The sequence below is a fragment of the Lasioglossum baleicum genome, chromosome 13, assembly GCF_051020765.1.
Source record: "Lasioglossum baleicum chromosome 13, iyLasBale1, whole genome shotgun sequence".
NCBI classification, from domain to species: domain Eukaryota; kingdom Metazoa; phylum Arthropoda; class Insecta; order Hymenoptera; family Halictidae; genus Lasioglossum; species Lasioglossum baleicum.
Genome location: NC_134941.1, coordinates 12,417,472 through 12,437,302, shown reverse-complemented (window position 1 = coordinate 12,437,302; position 19,831 = coordinate 12,417,472). Strand labels below are relative to the sequence as shown.

General features: G+C 43.1%; 2 protein-coding genes across 3 annotated transcripts; one reads left to right on the top strand and one right to left on the bottom strand.

Moving 5' to 3' along the window:
* Positions 1-149: 149 nt before the first annotated feature.
* On the bottom strand, positions 150-5,649 carry LOC143215295 (uncharacterized). The gene is made up of 4 exons (XM_076437321.1): positions 2,717-5,649; positions 2,618-2,661; positions 1,604-1,869; positions 150-1,528 (listed from the first exon to the last, which is right to left on the bottom strand). The coding sequence occupies exons 1-4, from the start codon at positions 2,760-2,762 to the stop codon at positions 1,420-1,422; spliced, it is 465 nt and encodes a 154-aa protein (XP_076293436.1). The 5' UTR covers positions 2,763-5,649; the 3' UTR covers positions 150-1,419.
* Conv (insulin like growth factor binding protein acid labile subunit convoluted) lies at positions 3,549-19,058 on the top strand. 2 transcript variants are annotated; one of them, XM_076437307.1, is made up of 12 exons: positions 3,549-3,837; positions 10,315-10,570; positions 10,650-10,937; positions 11,005-11,242; positions 11,301-11,547; positions 11,774-12,028; positions 12,106-12,422; positions 12,499-12,796; positions 12,869-13,349; positions 13,429-13,695; positions 14,156-14,384; positions 14,460-15,992. In XM_076437307.1, exons 2-12 carry the CDS (start codon positions 10,315-10,317, stop codon positions 14,794-14,796), a joined length of 3,213 nt encoding a protein of 1,070 aa, XP_076293422.1. In that variant the 5' UTR covers positions 3,549-3,837; the 3' UTR covers positions 14,797-15,992. The 2 variants fall into 2 exon arrangements, with proteins under 2 accessions (XP_076293422.1, XP_076293423.1); XM_076437308.1 differs by lacking the exon at positions 3,549-3,837 and adding an exon at positions 9,042-9,213 and having other exon boundaries at positions 14,460-19,058.
* The last annotated feature ends 773 nt before the right edge of the window (positions 19,059-19,831 follow it).

The following is a 19,831-nucleotide window of genomic DNA, read 5'->3' as shown; positions in this document are numbered from 1 at the left end:
TTCAGTTATAAAATTAGTGTCGGAACAGATAGAAAAATTTAATATAAAAAATGAAATCATAAATAAAAGCGTGGAGCGCCCATGAAGATAACGTCAATATAGTTTAGCGCTCCACGCTTTTATTTATGATTTTATTTAAAATCCAAAGATAAAAAAGAACCATTTTAATGCTTGAGATTTCTGCTTTCACTAAAATGGGTGTTTTGAGTGCAAAAGCTGTCCTCACAGAGGAGCGTATCGGATTGTAAAGTATGTTGCTAGTAATCAATCAAGTACTACGGATTATAATCAGAGTTGTGCAGAATTGCAATTCAATTACTCCAGGAATTATAATTACAAAGTAATTGAATTACATTATAATTCAGTCATATTGTAATTAGAATTCAGATCTTCATTCTATCAAATTACAATGTAATTCGTAATTGCAATTGGAGTACAATCATAAAATACTTTAGAATTAAATTTCAACGTAATTCGTAGTTGCAGTTGGAGTACAATTATAAAATACTTTGTAGTGAAATTACAAGGGAATTCGTAATTGCAGTTGGAGTGCAATTATAAAATAGCGTTACGCATTATGAACGAGGACGAGGAATAGAAACTACGCCGGGCAGACAGCAAACAAGTATATGAAAGAAAAACATAAAAATTATCGCACTTCTTCAAAGTTCTATTACACATCTGATTAAAATACTTAGTAATTGAATTAATTGAAAGGTTTGAATTATGTACACTAACGAGCATAACTGATCGCACACACTTTAAATCAGAATAACTTTTTTATGAATGGAACGACTTCAATTTCTCTGTAAGGCTAGAAGAATTAGTTCAGTAAATAACGTCTAAAAAATATTTTGAAAAAATGCATTTGGTCGGAATCGCGAGAAAAAAATAATAAAAATCAATTATTCTGATTTAAAGTGTGTTGAATCAGTTATGCTTGTTAGTGTAATTCAGTTACGACGTAGTTGAATTACTATATAATTGAAATACAATGTAATTCAATCGCGCAACTGAATTACAATGTAATTGAATTAGCACAACTCTGATTATAATCAATATTTTCGCGTTGTTCGTGTGAGACAAAAAATTTATTTAATTAATGCGAATAAATTAAAAATTACTAACAGCTGAATTCGTTGAGGAACAAAATCGTGTTATCAGAATTTTTAAATCACAGTGCTTTATGGACACACGATTGAGAAGACGATAACAAGAAAGAAAAGCTTTACGATTTATGTACAATTTCGCGCGAGTATCCGCACGGAAAAGGGTGAAACAAAGAGCAGGTTTTATTCCCGCGGGATCGTGTTAACATGCTCGGGATACATGACGGGGAATTAATTCGAAGAGTAAACTGGTTTCTTCGTTGGTCCCATTTGAGATACAGAGGCTCCGGCTAATTGAACTTGACGCGTGTCACGATAGCAGAAGCGGTAAGACAGATGGAATCTCCTCTCGCTGGTCGAACGTTGTGCCATTTTCCGCGGATACCTCTACGGAGTAGGGCAGCTCGTTCAAATAGAACCTGCAGTAACGTATAAACGCGATGAAGAACCATGACGAACGCAACAGTGATTAACGAGAGCGAGGATATTAGCACCATTCTTCGGCGTGTTCGCAGTCTGTTGGCCCTTCCTCGGCGCAGACGCGTTCCCTTTGGTCGAACACCGTGTTGTTTGGACAGATCACTGGAAGTCCTTTGCCATCGTGATCGCAGACATGGAAGATCCTGCAATCGTAGTCTGAATCTGCGTACAAGCCGATCGGTCTGCCTTCGCAGGAGAATCGGAACGTCAGATTGTGGAACAGATCGAGATCGAGCGACTCCTCCGACAGATCCTCGTACGTCTCCAATCGTTGGCGATCCTGATTAAAAATATATTTCACTTAACGCGATTCTTGCAGGTTCAAATTAAATACACAGGGCGAGTCTCGCAACGTGACGATCTCAAATAACTCTTAAATTATTTGTCGTACGAAAAATTATGTAAGAATTTTAGAAGAATATTAGACATTCCATTTGGGGAACTGAAGGTAACCCTAATATCTCGATAAAAAATAAATTTGTTAAAAATACCACGTTTTTAAAACGGACTAAAAAGTGTAACATAAGTTTTTAAAAAACACCACGTTTAAAAACCGGACTAAAAAGTATAAAATTATTTTTTCTAGCCCCATACAGATTCCTGATTCCTTTCGGGGAGGTGTAACGGTAAAATTTATTAATAATTTATATTTCCTAAACGCATAGGCTTTTTTAAATTGTTTTTTAAATATTGCATTGTCTAGCTCATCGGGAAGTTAGTTTAAAATCAATTGCAAAATTCGTACCGAACAAACAAACAAACAGACAAGGAAATGAGCTAATAAAAACGTGGTAAAAAGCACTGAAACATCGTTTTATAGCTTATAAAAATGTTCAAAAAACACCGAGTATGAATTTCAACAAAATTTAGAACGATTTTTATTTATTATTGATCTAAGGAAGCTATTAGCAATGAAGATAGGATTTTATTTTGTCTGCGAAGCTCGGAAATAGCATAAACATCCGCAGTCTACTTACGATTTATTTGAGATCGTGACGAGACTCACCCTGTCCACTTACATCACTCACCATGTAACCCTGAGTTGGTAAAGCGACGACTGCCGTCGCCGTTCCTGCGGAGCAATCGTTAAAAAACAGTCGCCGATAAAATGGTGCCTTTTTACTTACGAAGCAGTAGAATCCACTTAACGAGCGTCGAGATTTTATCGTCCATTTTCAAAGGCAGATCCAACGATCCCGGGGAACGCGGTTCTGTGCTCGGCTGATCCGGCAGCGATCCGACTGACAGTGTCGGTTCGTAAACCGCGCTGCTCCGGGAAGTTATCGGCCTTAATGACCGTGTAATTCCTCGTTGCGATCTAAACGATGGTTAACCGGGACGTCCGGTTGTTTCGCGAGACGTCGATGCTGCAAATTGTTTCGCCCTTTAAAGGATCTTACGTGCACGCGTCCACGAAGATCATTCGACTCGAGAAACTCCTTTTCCTCTATTTAATCGTTAATCAAATTATTAATCCGCCGATCCATAACATTATACGCCAACTATCGATCGAATCTCCAGGTACGATTATCCCCAGGTACCAACAGATGTCACTGGCTGACGAACGACCTGGCGATGCTCTGACTTTCACCTGCGCGGACCAATAGCGCTCCTGGTTCTCCAGGTAACTTTCTTCCGCTGGAATGGCACCTTTCAACACCTTATGGTACCATGGAAAAATGCTACGAAATGCCACTCGATGAAAGAAGCGAGGAAAATATATTTTTAGCCAGCCTAATCTGTTACCATTTTGATGAGGACCATTATTAATTGGGGGAGTGAATTAAATTGCAAATGAAATTGTGAGAGGAGGTTATTACGGCACTGGGAGGCGACCAGAGCCAATCAAGCGCGACTTTAACGCGTCTCAGTCTGACAGAAATGTTCCCGGCTCCGAGTTCGAGAGCCGCGTGTCCACGAAAGGACAGCGCGTATCAACTGCCAATGAGGGAGGCCACGCTGCCTCGGTCCGCCTTTCTCTCGAGCCGTGAGCTCAGTTTTCACGGCAACCTCATCCAGGAACCACTGGCGGAATGTCTTGAAGACAGAGATGCGGTGAAACGTTCTCGCGGTGGATTCTTCTCTCCTCTTTTTCCTTCTGTCTCGTTACCGTCGCAGCGAGCGCGCACACCGGAACACGTAAACTGGTGCAACACGACGAATATGTGACCCGAGGACAAGGTCGTCCTAAAACCAACGATCGTCGTCGCGCTTTCGGAACCGTCCCCCGTCAGCCAAGTGCAACAAGGTATTCCGCGAGACGATGTCTATAATTATAGATATTTTAACAATGAGAATGAAAACTAAACATTAATTCCGACCTAAAGTATTTCCATTCTCTGCGATTTTTAATAATTTGGAGGATACGAAATTGATGTAACACCTCGTACAATATCTTGGAGAATGGTACAGCAATTTTTTAGTGGTGACTCTGAGTCGCCACTCGAGTGCCAAGGGCTAATCGTTCGATAAATTCAATGGGGATCAGAGTGGTCGATAGACGGTCCATTGAAGTCTCTACACAATGGTCGCGAGATCAATTGGTACAAGAGGCGAGTTTATATCGTGCGTCACCGAACACGTGCTCTCCCGAGTGGTGATTTCGATGCGTGGACAGGACAACGCTTCAGATTCTCCGCTCGCGATGTTTCCGCGCAATTCTAGCGTTTTATTGGCAATTTTCCAATCTCTTTGTCTTCCCCAATCTCCTCAGACGCGTATAGATCAATTAAAAGTTGTACGGATTTAAAAAATATTCAGTAAACCTGTGTAGTTGACCGATCCCAAAAGTGAAGAACTTTATAAGCTATAGAACCTACGTAGAGGAACGTTTCTCCTCCGATTTTATTAGCTCGAACATAAATTACTATGACGTTTCTATCGCCTCGTATTTCATCTTTATTGCAGCCAGATAAAATCCACAGTCTATACACATGTATATACTTCACAAATCTTCTTCTCCTTTTATACTTTGACGTCTCATCGACTTGTTGTTCAAAAATGGGTGTAAATGCACGAAAATCAACGCTTTCTTAAAATTTGTCGACGAAAATTGGCTACTAATGACTAGACTGCGGATCTTTATGCAAAATAAACATTGTCTGCATCGATTTCAAGAAGTAGAAATCAGATTGTATGTTACTTCGTCCCTTAATGATTTTGATAGAGGAGAAATCATATATTGACATTTTCAATTTTTAGAATTTCCAACAGATTTGAATTTCATCTACTCAATTCTGCTATAACCGCATAAAGATCTACTAATTACACAACAGCCCCACAGTAATAGAAACGAGTCAACGATCGAAACCCGATCTCACGCGAAGGCGTCACTTCACCGAGAAAAAGCAGCATTTTTCCTAAAACCGCGGCTCGTATGCGCGCGTGCGAAGGCCAGCGGGTGAAACGAAAATATCCTTGGGTGACGCAGAAGAAAAGAACCATAGGCAACACACACAATCTCTATCTCGCAATGCCATGTTTTTTTCTCCCCCCTGGTGTGGATAAAATTCATCTCGCCTATTGTATGAATTAAACGGAACCGAGAGCCGAGACTAGGTAACAATTGACATTATTCCGGAGCGTTCGAGCTTTCCCCGCGCTTCTCGCTCTTCTAATAACATTAATTGCCGTTCCCGGAAAGTGGAGCACGGTTTATTGTATTTTCTTCGCGCATCAATTATTCCTTCCGCGATCGCGAAGCGGAAACCGGCTTTCTCACGAGCCTCCGATCTCTCGGGAGCAATTATTCTCGCGCGGGATCTTCGCGCCTTCTACGCTCGATCGGCGCGACGCGCAGCGAGACCAAATGATCCGACATCGATCAAGGATCGATTTGCTGAGATTGTAAAGTAGGAAAAAATATTCATGTTATTCTTGTAAGCTAAATTAATTAGTTTTATTATGAAATTTAAGAGAGAAAGATTTAGTATTAGAGCATAAATTAGTAAATTTATTTGTAGAATTTAAAAGGAGGATTTAAAATTAAAATATAAATTAGTAAATGTATTATAAAATTTAAGGAAAAGATTTAATATTAGAGCATAAATTAGTAATTTTATTATGAAATTTAAGGGAGGATTTAATATTAGAGCATAAATTAGTAAATTTATTTTGAGATCCAAAATTAAGGGACAATTTTAAATTAGACTATAAATTAGTAAATTTATTATAGAATTTAAAAGGAGGATTTAAAATTAAAATATAAATTAGTAAATTTATTATAAGCGCAGGAATGAAAAAGTCGTGTGCTGTTTAAGGAGGGGAAGTATAATACCATCGGATTATCATTTTCTTCGCTTTTTTAAAGTCGTGAAACTCAATTTTTTGCTGGTAAAAAGACAGAAATTCTGCGAGCATGGATCTGTAAGTTGCCCGATATAAATTAGGAAAACAGTGGAAGTTCTGCATAGATTTTTTAGCGTTTTCTGCGCGACGATCCTCGAGCATCGACCACTTTACTTTCGACCAGGATTTCTCCGGTGGCGGAACGAGAAATACAGGGTGTCAAATGCTGCGTTACGTCAACAGAACCGGTGCGGGATATTTTTTCTCCACCGATAGGAGCTCGAGGGACAAGCCGGTGATTCGGTTCATTGCTTGTCGCGACTGCTAAGGTCGACTTCGAATAAGTGAAAGGACTGTGTTTCTGTACTGTTCCGCGTGCAATATCGGGCATCGCATCGATCGCGATATCGAGGAAACGTTGCGTCGCCCTGTTACAACAGGAGGGCTTCCTTTTCAATTTTTCCGTCGGTAACCGTTTCATAGAACGCGATCGCTTTCCACTACATTTGTTTACCGAAAGGGTTGCATAATAGACGATCAAAAAATACCTCGAAGCTTCCTAGGAAATGATTCCTCCGCCTAAGCGACGTGTTTATGCCCGAGTGTCGTAGCACGCTCGTGTTACGGGTTGCATAAACCCGGGCTCGAGAAACTAGATCACCGCGGCTTTTCTTTTTACCTTCTCGCTCACTGAATTACTAGATTACTGGAACCGTAATAAACCGGCGCGATTCGTGTCGCAGGTCACTGGGACTCGACAATTTCGCCCAGGAATTCTGCCTATCATCGGGCAGCTGGCACGGAGGCGGTGCAGAAATCTAGAAACCGGTCCCGCGTCCCAAATCGCCTGTCCCCAAAAAACTCACAACGAGTATCTACCGTGGCAAAGTTGTACGAAGTGTTCCAACACCTTCTAAACACGAATAACCTTTTCGGAATTCGACCAAACAGCTTGAAATTGATATTGAACGCAACTGCGAAGGGAAAAGTAAAGGTTACGATTTTCTAATCTCTCATCCGTGCCTGTAATGAACATTTAAAACATCTATTTTGTAACTCCAAATAAATTATATACGTGTACAAAGTTTCATTGAAATCGAAATAACATGTAAAAATCTTTGAATTTATTGATTCTTACAATTTTTGCTACTTTCAATCAATTATACTTCAGAACATCCTTGATCGATTTTTATGAAACTTTGTACATGTATACAGGGTGTACCAGTTGAAGGAGGCCACCTAAATATCTCCGTTATTTTTAATGGCACAAAAAGAATATTTATGGCACAATTTAAATGGTATCGAAGGAGAAATATCACGGAAGAACAATTTCTTTCGTCCGGTTATTTTTTCATGGTTTTTTCAAAGTCATCGTTATTTTTTTATCGAGAAAACTTATTTTTTTTATTCAAGTCATTAACAAGATGAAATAAAAAAGAATAAGTTTTCCCGATAAAAAATAACAATGGCCTTGGAAAAGCTATGAAAAAATAACCGGAAAAAAGAAATTGTTCTTCTATGATATCCGTTCTTCGATAACATTTAAATTGTACCATAAATATTTTTTTGTGCCATTAAAAATAAAGGAGATATTTAGGTGGCCTTCAGCTAAGACATCCTGTATAACTTACTTGGACCTTTCTAAATTTTCATCAAAGGCACAGATAAAAAATGAAAAAATCGTTGAAGAAAAATGAGTCGACCTTTTTGCCTTTACGAAATAGCAGGGACGAATCGCAGCCCGCGCTATCCTCTCTGCGATAGTCATTACCAAATCGGTAGTCCCCGGTCGACGTTCTTTCGATCATCTCCGCTCCTCTCGACTCATCGACCCGTTTAAACACGCCTCGTCAAGGACACCGCTTACGATCGCCTTCGCGCATCACCGATCCTCGAAATAAGAATCCGCCGACTCTTAATCATGGTCGTTGGCCCACGCTCTCTGGCCTGCGCATCGTCCTCACGCTTGCCCACGATCTAACGGTCTACACACGATGACTACGACGTTTCTAGACCGCGAAAAGTTCCATATTCGGCGAAGAAACGCGATAAAAATCGCGTACTACGAAGATTTTGAATTTATTACGGATGCATGACTTGATAATCGTATGGTAATGGGTGTGGAGCAAGTACCGTGCAGTCTGACCACTAAGAGGCTGCCTCTTCTTGCCCCTAGTCAGATCCACTAAGACATAATGATCTTGTTCTGAAGTGGACGTGGCGTCGGGCTGCGAGGCGTTGCTAATTTTCACACTGCGCTGAAGAGAGGAGAAAATTAGAAGTGAAATGGCCTGTTTTCCGATAGATGGATGGAAAAGCTTGTGTTGGCAGACGTGAATCTCTCTCAGAAAATGGATTGATGTTTAATTAGATCAATTAAACCTACCGAGCCTTGAAAGTAACTGGTACGTGTTCCCTTGTTAAATTCACGAGATTGATTTTATTTCGACGTTGAGCAGCTCCTTTGTGCTCCACTGCAGATATCTATTCAATCATTTCTCATGAAATTATTTTTATTATGTCAATAATCGTAAAATTTAGTTTAGCGTTAAATCTAATAATTCCGCTAGCTTCCAAGCTATCAAGGAAAACAGTTTTGTAAAGTTTCGTACCCGAAGCTTAGCGGTCGCATCGATACGTCGCAGTTGGAAGTATTGTTCGGTGTCAACCGTTTGAGACTGCGTGGCGCGTCGCCATGCTCCGGCTCAGTTTGACACACATTGGCGGATCGAGCCTCTATTATGCATTTTCCCCGCTGGCTCGGTTCGAACCACTGCAATTATCCCGGGCTTTGATATTCCAATTACAGCTCTGGTTTCCGAGCACGGCGAACGGTTTCGTTTAGGCAAATCGCGGCAGACACGCAACAAGTCCGGGCCGTTTCCACGTCGATCCGTGCCGCGTGGAACCCGCTAATCCCGAGGAAAGTATTTGCATTCGAGCGAGAATCGCGCGAGAGAGCCCGCTGCTCGTTTCACTTTCCGTCGAGCTGGCTCGCCCCGGCATCGTGGAACGGGCTTGTGAACGTTGCCAACGGCGTCAACAAGTAGTCTCGGTCGTGTTCCTCCGGTTCGATCCTGTTCGATCCTCGCGGATCTGTCTTCGGGGGTCGAAATCGCGTTGAAATCGCCGTCCCTTCCGATCGTAGGTGCTCGTACGATACTTAATCGAGGTAATTGCTCCGTTGGGGAACCGTGCATCGGATTATCTTGCATCGCGGCGACCTCGTGGGCGGAATTGTCAGCCGGGATCACCTCTCGGAGAAGATACGCGGAGGATAACAGGGTGGTTGCACGCGATTCCTCGTGGACGGCCCAAGGAAGCGACTACCAACGAGGTCATTCGTCTCTTTATGACTTTCTTTGTTTCTACCGCGCTGCGCTGCGTCCCGTCCCATTCCATCCCGTCGTCCGGTCGTCTCGGACCATGATCGTCGGTCTGCGAACGAATTAGTCGCGCCTCGACGTCGACGACGCGCCCACGAAATTCTCCTTTTAACTCCGCCTTGCGCAACCAACGCTGGGAGCGCTCTACGTTTGCCCCAGGAGCCATACTTCAGCGCAAAGAACGTCGGAGAATGAGACAAGTTGTCTATAGTGCGTTCCATCTCCGTGGAAAAAGAAAAGTTATAAACTAGAATTTATTATCCAATTCTTATGGGCAAAGTAGGCAGGACCTGCACAGTGGGCGTGGCCCCGTTGCTCTTATTACAAACGTTCTTCTCCTCTTTCTATGCAAAATAGGCGTCGCCCCGTTGCTCTATTAAGAAACGTTCTTCTCCTCTTTCCATGCAAAATAGGCGTGGCCTGCCGGCAGTAGGCGTGGCTCAGTGGCTCCCAAGCCAGATGAACACTTGCCACAGTAATGATTTTTAGCGTGACCCTTCGTTATCCCCAATGTCCTCAAACGTGGAAGACAACACCGAAAATCATTCACTCGATCGAGCGGTTTCAAAACGTTCTTCACGGTTCCCAGGCGAGGAAATCGCGACTCGATCGATCCCGCGGGTCTCGTTTCGAATCGGGGAAAATTTTAATTGCCCCGGCGATCTATAAGCGCGTTATCCTGATGCGAATCGGCGAGCATGTTCGCAGAAAACTTTCTCACGTTTCGCGCAAAATAGCGCGATTACAACAGGACCGCGGTGACTAATCAAATTTATACCGGAGCGCGCGGATTAATTACCGTTGCCGTTTTCAGCGCGGGTGAGCGCTGAACGGAATAAGACTTCTACAGGAGCTGCACCTCCATTATAGTCCTCGCTGTTGCGTCCGAGACGACTTCTTTTCAAATGAAGTTCTTTTTGCGACATGTAACATTTTTGTGACGTCTTCAAAATACATATGCATCTTTAAGATCTCAATATTCGTGAATAAAAAATATTAGAAATTAGAACGCTACGCGATCATGTCTGTGATACCCATTGTCTGTCGCGCAGATGATCCTCCTGTTCCCATTGCTGCTGTGGACCTTGGTCCTGCCCACCATGGGCGTGTACATCCCGCCCGGGCCACGGTTCAGGTGTCCCCGGGAGATCGAGTACATTTACCCATGCGTGTGTCTTCGGGGCAGCGACAGGGGCCTCTACATTCGCTGCGAGAACACGAATTTGGCCAGCCTCAGCCTGGCCTTCTCGAACCTGGGCAACGAGGGAGTTCCCATCGAGGAACTCGTCCTGTACAAATGTAACATAGGTGAGTTGCTACCCGAACCACTTTCTACCCTGTTGTCTTCGATCTGGAAACTAATTTTACCATCATTCCCGATCGCAAGGACGCTTCTACGGGCCAGCGCTGTACCCTCTGGACGTCCGAGTGCTGAGCTTCATCGACACGCCGCTCAGACTGATCGAGGAGCACAGTTTTCTCGGCGTGAACAGAACGCTGCAGGAGCTGTACATCGGGAACAGCACCCTGGAGAAATTTCCACGAGAAGCGTTACAGATCCTGGGAAATCTGAGCATTCTCAGCATCGCTGGTCACCGAATGTCTACCTTACCTGTCGATGCGTTCGCCGAGAGCTCCGCGGCCGCAAAAATCGAGAAATTGGAGATTAGTAACGGTACTGATTTTCGCGAAAGGTAACCGCAGACAGTTTTCCCCGGGACTTTCTATTTTGCTTTTTGCAGGGACTCTGACCTCATTGCCTGTGGAGGCGTTGACGCCTTTAAAGAAGCTGAAGAGGCTGGATCTGCATGGTAACGAGATTAAAGAGCTGAAGAAGAATCAGTTCAAGGGGTTGAGGGACACCGAGTACTTGGACCTGTCCCACAATCTGATCAACAAACTAGACAGCTCTCACTTGGCTGATCTGACGAAGATGGGCTGGTGCAATATGTCCCACAACGCGATCTCGGACTTGAAGAGGTATCTACTTCGAACCTGGATCGTTAAAAATATGTTTAACCGTTTTCTTGATCGCCAGAGGAACATTCGCGAGGAACTCCCTGCTCAAAGTGCTCAACCTGAGCCACAATAAAATCCGGAAACTCGACGCGAACACCTTCCGAGGAATGCGTTTCTTGGTCAGACTGTTCCTCAGCGATAATCAGATCAACGATGTGGGCAGAGGAACCTTTGGCCCGGTTACCAGGATTGGCACCATCGATCTAGCCAGGAACTTCATCAAGAAGATCGACTTTCAGATGTTCAATCAGCTCCAGTTCGCCGAGGTGCGAACTATTTATCGTTTAGATCAGGCAGTTCCAACCTATTCCTCTCCAACAACTGCAAGTGGTGGGAGCTTCCCACTAGTATACATTATAACGATGAAGTCTAAGAGTGGGGGAAGAACCTAAGCGGGGAAGGTGCCTCGAATAGCTCCGGAGCTACTCGTTGGAACTGCCTGGTTTAGATAGAGGTTTCTACCATTGGATCCTCTATTTCGCTGGTTTCCAGGTGCTGGATGTCTCGCAGAACTTCGTCACAGTGATAGAGAAGCTGTCCTTCAAGGACCTCTACCTGGCAAAGGTCAATCTATCTCACAACGAGATCTCGAAGATAGAACCCGGCGCGTTCGAGAACTGCGTGAACATGACGTTCCTGGACATGAGCCACAACAAGCTGGAGAACATCTCCAAGTTCTCGTTCGACAGCGCGACCTACGCTACCGACTTTCAACTCAGTTACAATCAATTCACCTCCCTGAACCAGGTATCGTTTGGAGCCAAATGAGAAGATTATCAAGTCTGAAGTAATTAAGACATCTATATTGTTATTGATCATTGCAGGTCCCGCTGCACAACATGACAGGCCTGAAAGTCCTCAATGTCTCGCACAATCTGATTCACTCGGTGCCTCGTCAGACCTTCCCGAAGCTGTACGAGCTGCACACGATCGATCTGTCCCACAACAACCTGTCAGAGATCCACAATGCCATCTTCCAGACCCTCTTCAGCCTTCGGTTCCTGAACCTGTCGCATAACTCCTTGGAAAAGATCAAACCTTCCACGTTCGGGCCGCTGCCTACGCTTCTGGAGCTGGACATGAGCTACAATCAGCTGAACGACGTCGCCAGAGGCAGCTTAACCAGGCTACCAAGTTGCAGGTGATCAACGGAATCAACAAATTTTCGTCTAGATTAAAATTAGAGGAATAGTTAACTGAAACTTACGGTGATCTAGGACCTTGACAGTGAAGGGCAACCGGCTGACCAAGATCTTCCAGCTGCCAATTTCCCTGGGCTACCTCGACTTCTCGGAGAATTTGCTGGAGGAGATCCCGATCACCGAAATATGGCCTTCGATGAACGCTCTGCTCTCCCTGGACATCTCGAAGAACCGATTAGGGGACAGTTTGAAGTACGGCAGCTTCGAGAACCTGCTGACCCTGAGGTCGCTCTATCTACAATCGAACAACATCACGAAGCCGCCGTGGGAGGCGCTCAGTACTCTAACCAGTCTGCAATATCTTCATCTGCAGGTGAGAGACGCTGACAGAAACCCTTGACAATGCGTCAGCCACCGGTGTACTAAATGCGAGTCTCGTTTTCAGGATAATCAGCTAACGGAGCTCGGAAAAGCGGCGTTTGGACGCCTGCCGATTGTGTTCGAACTGAACTTGGCCCACAATCAGATCAAAAACGTGAGTGTTCGAGCTTTCGAAGGCTTGCTGCAGCTGCTCACGTTGAACTTGACGGACAATCATCTTCATCGCATTCCGAACGGAGCTTTCCAAGGTCTCGTGTCCTTGAGAACGCTCGATCTCTCGCATAACAAATTGGAGAGCCTGGATAACAAGACTCATGGTTTGTTGGATGATTGTTTGTCCCTCGAGAGGGTCAATCTCAGTCACAACAAGATCTCCTTCGTTACCAAGAAAACCTTCCCTCACGATCCATGGATCCCTTACAGGCTGAAGGAGATCGATCTATCGTACAATACCATGCCCGTCTTAACTTTTGAGCTGACTACTGGAACCAAGAAGGTTCAAGTTCTCAACATCAGTCACAATAATATCAACGACATTAGAAGATGTGAGTTATTTGATTTTGATAAAGATCTGCTGTTTAATGATTGCGTGAGCGTTTTTAATACAAGTTTCTGATACGCTAGATGTGATTGGGAATCTAACGGCGCTACACACGCTGGACCTGTCGTACAATGAGATCAATGATATTTCCTCGGAATCGAACGTCTTCAACCCACCTGCGAATCTGACTAATCTGCATCTGAGTCATAATCATCTGAGTCATATACCTCTGAATAAAATCCTGGCGCTGCCTAATTTGAAAGTCCTCGACGTCAGGTCCAACGAGATCGGCGTGTTCAACGATGCGTACATGAAGATTATAAAGAATGGGACGAGACTGGAATATGCAGGTAAAAACATTTGAGAAATTCACAGTCGACTACGGATGTTTGTGCAATTTTCAATTTTCTTAGGCAAGTCTTAACACATTACCGACCGGTGATTATTGCTTAATTTTGAAAAATCTATGGTTCATGGCTAAACACTTTTTAATGGAACCAATTTTCATTATGAACTAACAAGACACCCTTAATAGTGTCATCTAATAGTTCCATTTAAGATTGTAATGTAAAATAAAATTTCTATGCTTTCTTTTGGCACAGTAAAATTATTGAAGTCTTAAGAAAGTGGGATCGCGTGAAATGTTATTTTCAGTGGCAGTAGATTTGTAATTCTGAAAAATTCTGTGGAATTTTAGGGTGAAGTGCCCAAATATGGTATAGTCCCCTAGTATGGCACTACCTTATATCTTGTAAAGGAGAATATTCTAGCATATTTTGAATATTTTCAGAAGTAAAATATATTTTATAGGGAACCCTCTGCACTGTGACTGCTACGCCAGGCCCCTGAAGAGGTGGCTGAACACTCACACGGAAATCCCAGAAGAGTGGACGAACGTCACTTGCCAGAGTCCAAACTTCCTCGTTGGTAAACCGATTTCTGAGATCACTGAGGATCTGATGGGCTGCGGAGAGAGAGACGTGAAAGGATATCCTGAATACGACATCACTCCTGATGTGAAGTACCGGGGCATCGAATAGTGCGTATCTATTCGCCTTAAACACTATACACAAGTAACCATACACAATTAACGTCTCTGTCTCTGAATTTCCAGCAACGAGGACGACAAAAGCTGGAAAGCGACCTGGTACGTCACATCCAGAGAAGACATCGGCGATTTCTACGTGGTGGTGCGCGAAACCGGAAGCAGCAAGTCGGCGATCGAGAAGGACCTGGTCTACAGCGAGCGGTCCTTTAAGATCCAGGATCTGCAAGACTCCAGGACAAAGTACGAGCTCTGCGTCCTGGCCAGAGACTCCGAAGGGAACGTGAAACACTTCCGTAGCTCGCAGTGTCAGACCTTAAACCAGAACGCGTCCGATTCGTCGATTAGATTCACGATTAGCCTACCGCTGATCATAATCGCCTTGTCTCTCGGTATTCTAGCGTGACCGGTTGTAGAAAGAAGCTTCGTTTTCACTAGAGCACTATGCGAATCCTTTCGAGTTTCGTGTGTTCCACGATTCACCTTGTATCGTGGCTTGTACATAGGCTGTATGGTTACCTGTAGGAACCGCGAGGGCGTTGAACGTCGTGTATTTATTTTTGTAAAAATATATGCTGTCCCGTAGCTCCCGGATCTGGTCCTGAAGGCCGTTTCAATATCCTGTCCAGTGGAGATTAAATTTCAGGGTGGTCCACTTACATGTAGAGTTGACTAAACTGCGGATCTTTATTAAGTCAATAAGGGATGAAATAAATTTCTATTTTCTTCCTGCCTCCCACAATCAATGCAGAATATTTTTATTTTGCATAAAGATCCGCAGTCTAGTGATGACATAACAATTGTTTTTAATGTAATGTAAATGGTATTACTAGGTGAATGCTTCGCAAATTTTATTTTCTCTCCAGGTCATTTTTTCCGGAGTGTCCAAGGTGATTAAAACGCATTCAGACTGTTCATTTAGATGAATAACATGACCTTGAAGCAGCGGTTTCCAACCTGGGAGGCGCGGAAAATTTTTGTAATAAAGTTATGATTATTTAAAACGTGTATACATGATTATATCTACTAAAAGATAGGGAGGCGCGGAAAAAAAAATGTTTTTTAGGGGTGTAGTAGCATTAAGGTTGGAAACCGCTGCCTTGAATTCACCTCTGACATCTAAAATTGAACCTAGGTATCATTGTGATACCATTTACATTGCATTAAACACATTTGTTATATCTTCAACAATAAAGGAGACATTTACATAGGTGGACCACCATCAGAGCTGGGGAAAATAGTATTTTAAGTACAACATTTTGAAGATAAAATATTTGATTTGATGCAGTAATTTTTAAAAATAAAATCATTTATTCGAGGCAGTAATTTTTTTGAAAATAGTATTTTATTTGAAGAATATTGAGATAATTTGTATTCTGTCTGTATTTTCAATTTCAATTTTAAATATTATTGCTGAAAATAATGGTTCGACTTCAATATACATTCACGAGTGTAAATCGTTTCTTGAGGATAAGATGGACTACGTTCATGCGGTTTCTCAGAGTATTATATAACAATACGAAAAGTAAAATATTTTTTCTCGTGTTTCAGATTGGTAAAATAGAAATATTTTATTCTGTGGATCAAAGTGTTGAAATAGAAATATTTTATTTCGAGGTTCAGATTGTTCAAATAGAAATATTTTATTTTCGAAATAGTATAACTTATTTAAAATACTATATATTTAATACTAAAATATTAAATAGTATTTGAAATATTTGTTTCGCCAAATAATGCCCACCTCTGACCACCATGTACTAGAAGAATTTTCCAGTTCAAGTTCAGGGACCGCTTTCCTCTAAATTGTAGAAAACAATTACAAATTTAGGAGCCCCCGCGTAGATTCTTGTAACAATCGAACAAACGAATCGAGATCGCCGGAGCTAAATAAACAAGGGGAGCATGAATGGCTCGGATCGCTAGGTCGCGGCGATTAACGGACAATTTGTCGTAATCACTCTAGCTAGCTAATCCCACGAGCCTAATTCCCGGGTGTGTGGCTTGTTGTCCCGCCGTTAATAAAGGTGTTTCTCTCGAGGCCCGGCTGAAAAAGTTCTCAAGGAAGTCAGCGGTCTCGCGAGGCGCGCGCAGGCGCCCGAGATGATTTCATTATGCCGCGGTTTATAATTAGCATCCACGGTTATCCTGGAGGAAGAGGAACGGCTCGGGGTTCTTTCTAATGAGCCCGGGAGGCCCCGGTGGAAGTTGTCGCTTCCGTGAAACGATCCGAATCCGTGAAATCGACGATCGACTTCAATATCGACCGGGTCAGAATCTTTGGCCCTAAAACACACGTTTTACTTGTTCGAACGAGGATTTCGAGACGAGTCGGTTTCGTCGGCGCTTAACGGGACTCTGGATCGGTAAACGAGCGGCGTACGCGATCGTTATCGCCCCGACACAAACGGAAAAAAACAATCGAGCCTCTAGACACATCCTACTCCCGCGCGAATCCTAATCGGGCGATTCTCTCCGTTGCCGGTTTCTAGTTTATTTATTTACCGAGCGACCTCTCTCTCTCCCTCTGCTCTGCTCCTATGAGTTTAGAATTGGAAATGAGGAGCCAGGCAAATTCACCGTGGTTCAACTTAACCGAAGTCGGCTCACGGTTCATCGTCAGGCTAATTGTGGAGTAAATGAGGCAATTAATGGCGTACTCGTCTCGATGCTCGCTGAATCGAACGAGATTTTATTCAGATATCGCTGCGAGAGAGAAGTTCGAGGGATTTAAGAGGAGCCCGGCCACAATGGCAGCCTAATTGACAAGTAAATCGAACAAGGATCCTAGGTATAGTACCAGACAGGGATTCATCCAGGTTACGTCGACGAGTATTAGTCACGATCCAGTCGACAGATAGGCGTGGATCCATCGGATAAAGCGTTGCCGGAAACGTTGTTCCGTGCGATCGCTTTAATTATCGAATATTTGCGAGGCAGCCGCGGAGGAACGAGTCCAATTAGCCTGTAACCGCGACGGTCGTTACCAAGCGAAACGATTTCTCGTTCGCGAACGTAATCGGTATCGGTACGGCTCGTTACGAAATCCATGGACACTTTCACCTGGAGAGACCCGCCGCGGCGATGCCTTCGCTCGTCCAGGTACCGTACGAACTTGCACGACCGTTCACGAACCGACACGAACGGCACTCTGCATGGTACTCCATTTTTCTCATCAATGGGACAATCCTAGAAAAATAGTTAATTTTTTTTTGGTCTGCAAGTGTTGCTTCTTGTTCAAAGAAACTAAAATGACTGTTCTCTCATTTTTTATTTAAAGATCCACAGTCTATTGAACCAGTTCGGACTGTGAGCAATATTAATTACCGCATCTCTATGCATTCATGAAGAAATTGGAAAAAGATTTAAACAATTCAAGAATGCTGTAACGTTGTTTTCAATCGTTCCTGCTCTCAATATTTTTAAACATTTCTAATCCGCACAGAGATTCGCAGTCTATTGTCTACCGGCATGGAGTTAATTAGTTTCCTCAAAAGTTCCATCACTAAATTTATATAATTCGTTTACACTTAACAAGTATATCAAAGTTTTATTGGTATTAACCGGTTTTGTTGAACAATTACTATAGCCTACAGTATTTACAGACGTAAAATTTTCTCTTGAAACTGGTCCACATTTGGATCGAAACGTCGAGAACAATTTCAATTGCGAAGTTGCTCAGCGAGTAACATTTGATCGAACCTGTGGCGAAAACATTAAATTGTTTATCTATCGATTGCCATCCGATTTTTGCGGAGGCTCGACGACGATGCGTGCGCCGCGACTGCAGACATCCGTTCGTCTGAGCCCATAAGGCCCCCAAGGCTGTTCAGCCATCGGTCGAATAAATTTATGCGAGTGCCCCTCCGCCGACAGAGGCCTCGCCTCGCTTCGGTTTCGTTGACCCGGCTGCTCCGCGGGATAATGCAATAATTAATTATCGATCGATCGCCAACAGCCGTAAATCATCGGTCTCCTCTGGCTCGCCGTACCTATTGATTTCCAATTATTTATTCCGGTTCGAGGCTCGTCCGCAGCGGCATCGGCGACGCACACCGGAAAGCTATAAATAGATGTAAAAAGAGTGACTATACTCCGCCGGTAGATCTCCAAGGGAAGATTTCACCTGGTAAACAGACAACGCGACGACCAGTTCTCCAGGTTTACCGAACGCGTTTGCACAGTCCACTTTGGACTCTGACTCACAACCGGCCTCCTCTCGAACACGCACGCCCACGTACTCTCTCTCTGTCCGTTGTCCACTGGGATACAGGATCCCGAGAAGGATCCGCAAAGGGTAATCGATTTCACGGGTATCGTAAATCGGTGGGGAAATATCGGGGCTCTAAAACGCGGCGGCTTGTTAAACTGGAGCAGAGGGGACCCTTCTAAACGGCCCGCCCATCGATCTTCGGGATCGATCCGTTTAGCAGCTGAACCGACCACAAATCGGCTGTTTAATGCTAAAGTGGTGCACAATATTTATCTCGAGTTTAATCGTTATTAAATGAAATCATTTCATTGGGTCGTTCGGAGAGTCGTTTCGTTCTTTCAAGCGAAAATGAAAGTGAATTTTTTAGGCAACTTAAGTGTCAAGATATACCATGATTTTGCGATTTAAAATAATGTTGAGTAATTACTAGACTGCGGATCTTCATGCATTTATAGCAAAATTAAGTAGATGAAATTCAAATTATTTAAATAAAATTTAATTTTTTAAAAATACCACGTTTTCAAAACGGTCTAAAACGTATAAAATAATTTTTTCTGGCCCCATACAGATTCCTAACCCCGTACAGATAGTCCTGAAAATTTGTGATCGCGAATTTTTTTTCTTTTTTTTTACTACGTCACGCGCAGGGGGTGTAACGGTTAAATTTATTAATAATTTATATCTCGTAAACGCATAGGCTTTCTCAAACATTTTTTAAAAAGTATTGCATTGTCATCCAGTTCTGAGCTATGTTTAAAATTTCAAGTCTCTAGCTCATCGGGAAGTTAGTATAAAATCAATTGCAAAATTTGTACGGAACAAACAGACAGACAAGAAAGCGAGCTAATAAAAACGTGGTAAAAAAGGTTGGAGAATTTAAAAAATTGAAGATGTCGGGATATGATTCCTCCATTATTAAAATCATTAAGGCAAGAAATAACATTCAATTCGGTTCGTATTTCTTGCGATCGATGAAGACAATTTTTATTTTGCATTTGATCCGTAGTCTAGTAATTACAAATGGAAGGAACGCTATCTCTACACGATAAACGAAATCACTTTCCGATCGACCTGATAATTTCAACTCTTACTGAATTCCTCATCGTCCACCGATTAACTGTACTCAAATCAATTCTCTCAACTTTCTCCTCAGCGGAGATTAAATCGATTCAGCAAGTCTTAAAGCCCTTGAAGAGTTCGTAGGAACCACCGAATCTGCAAGGATCCGAAC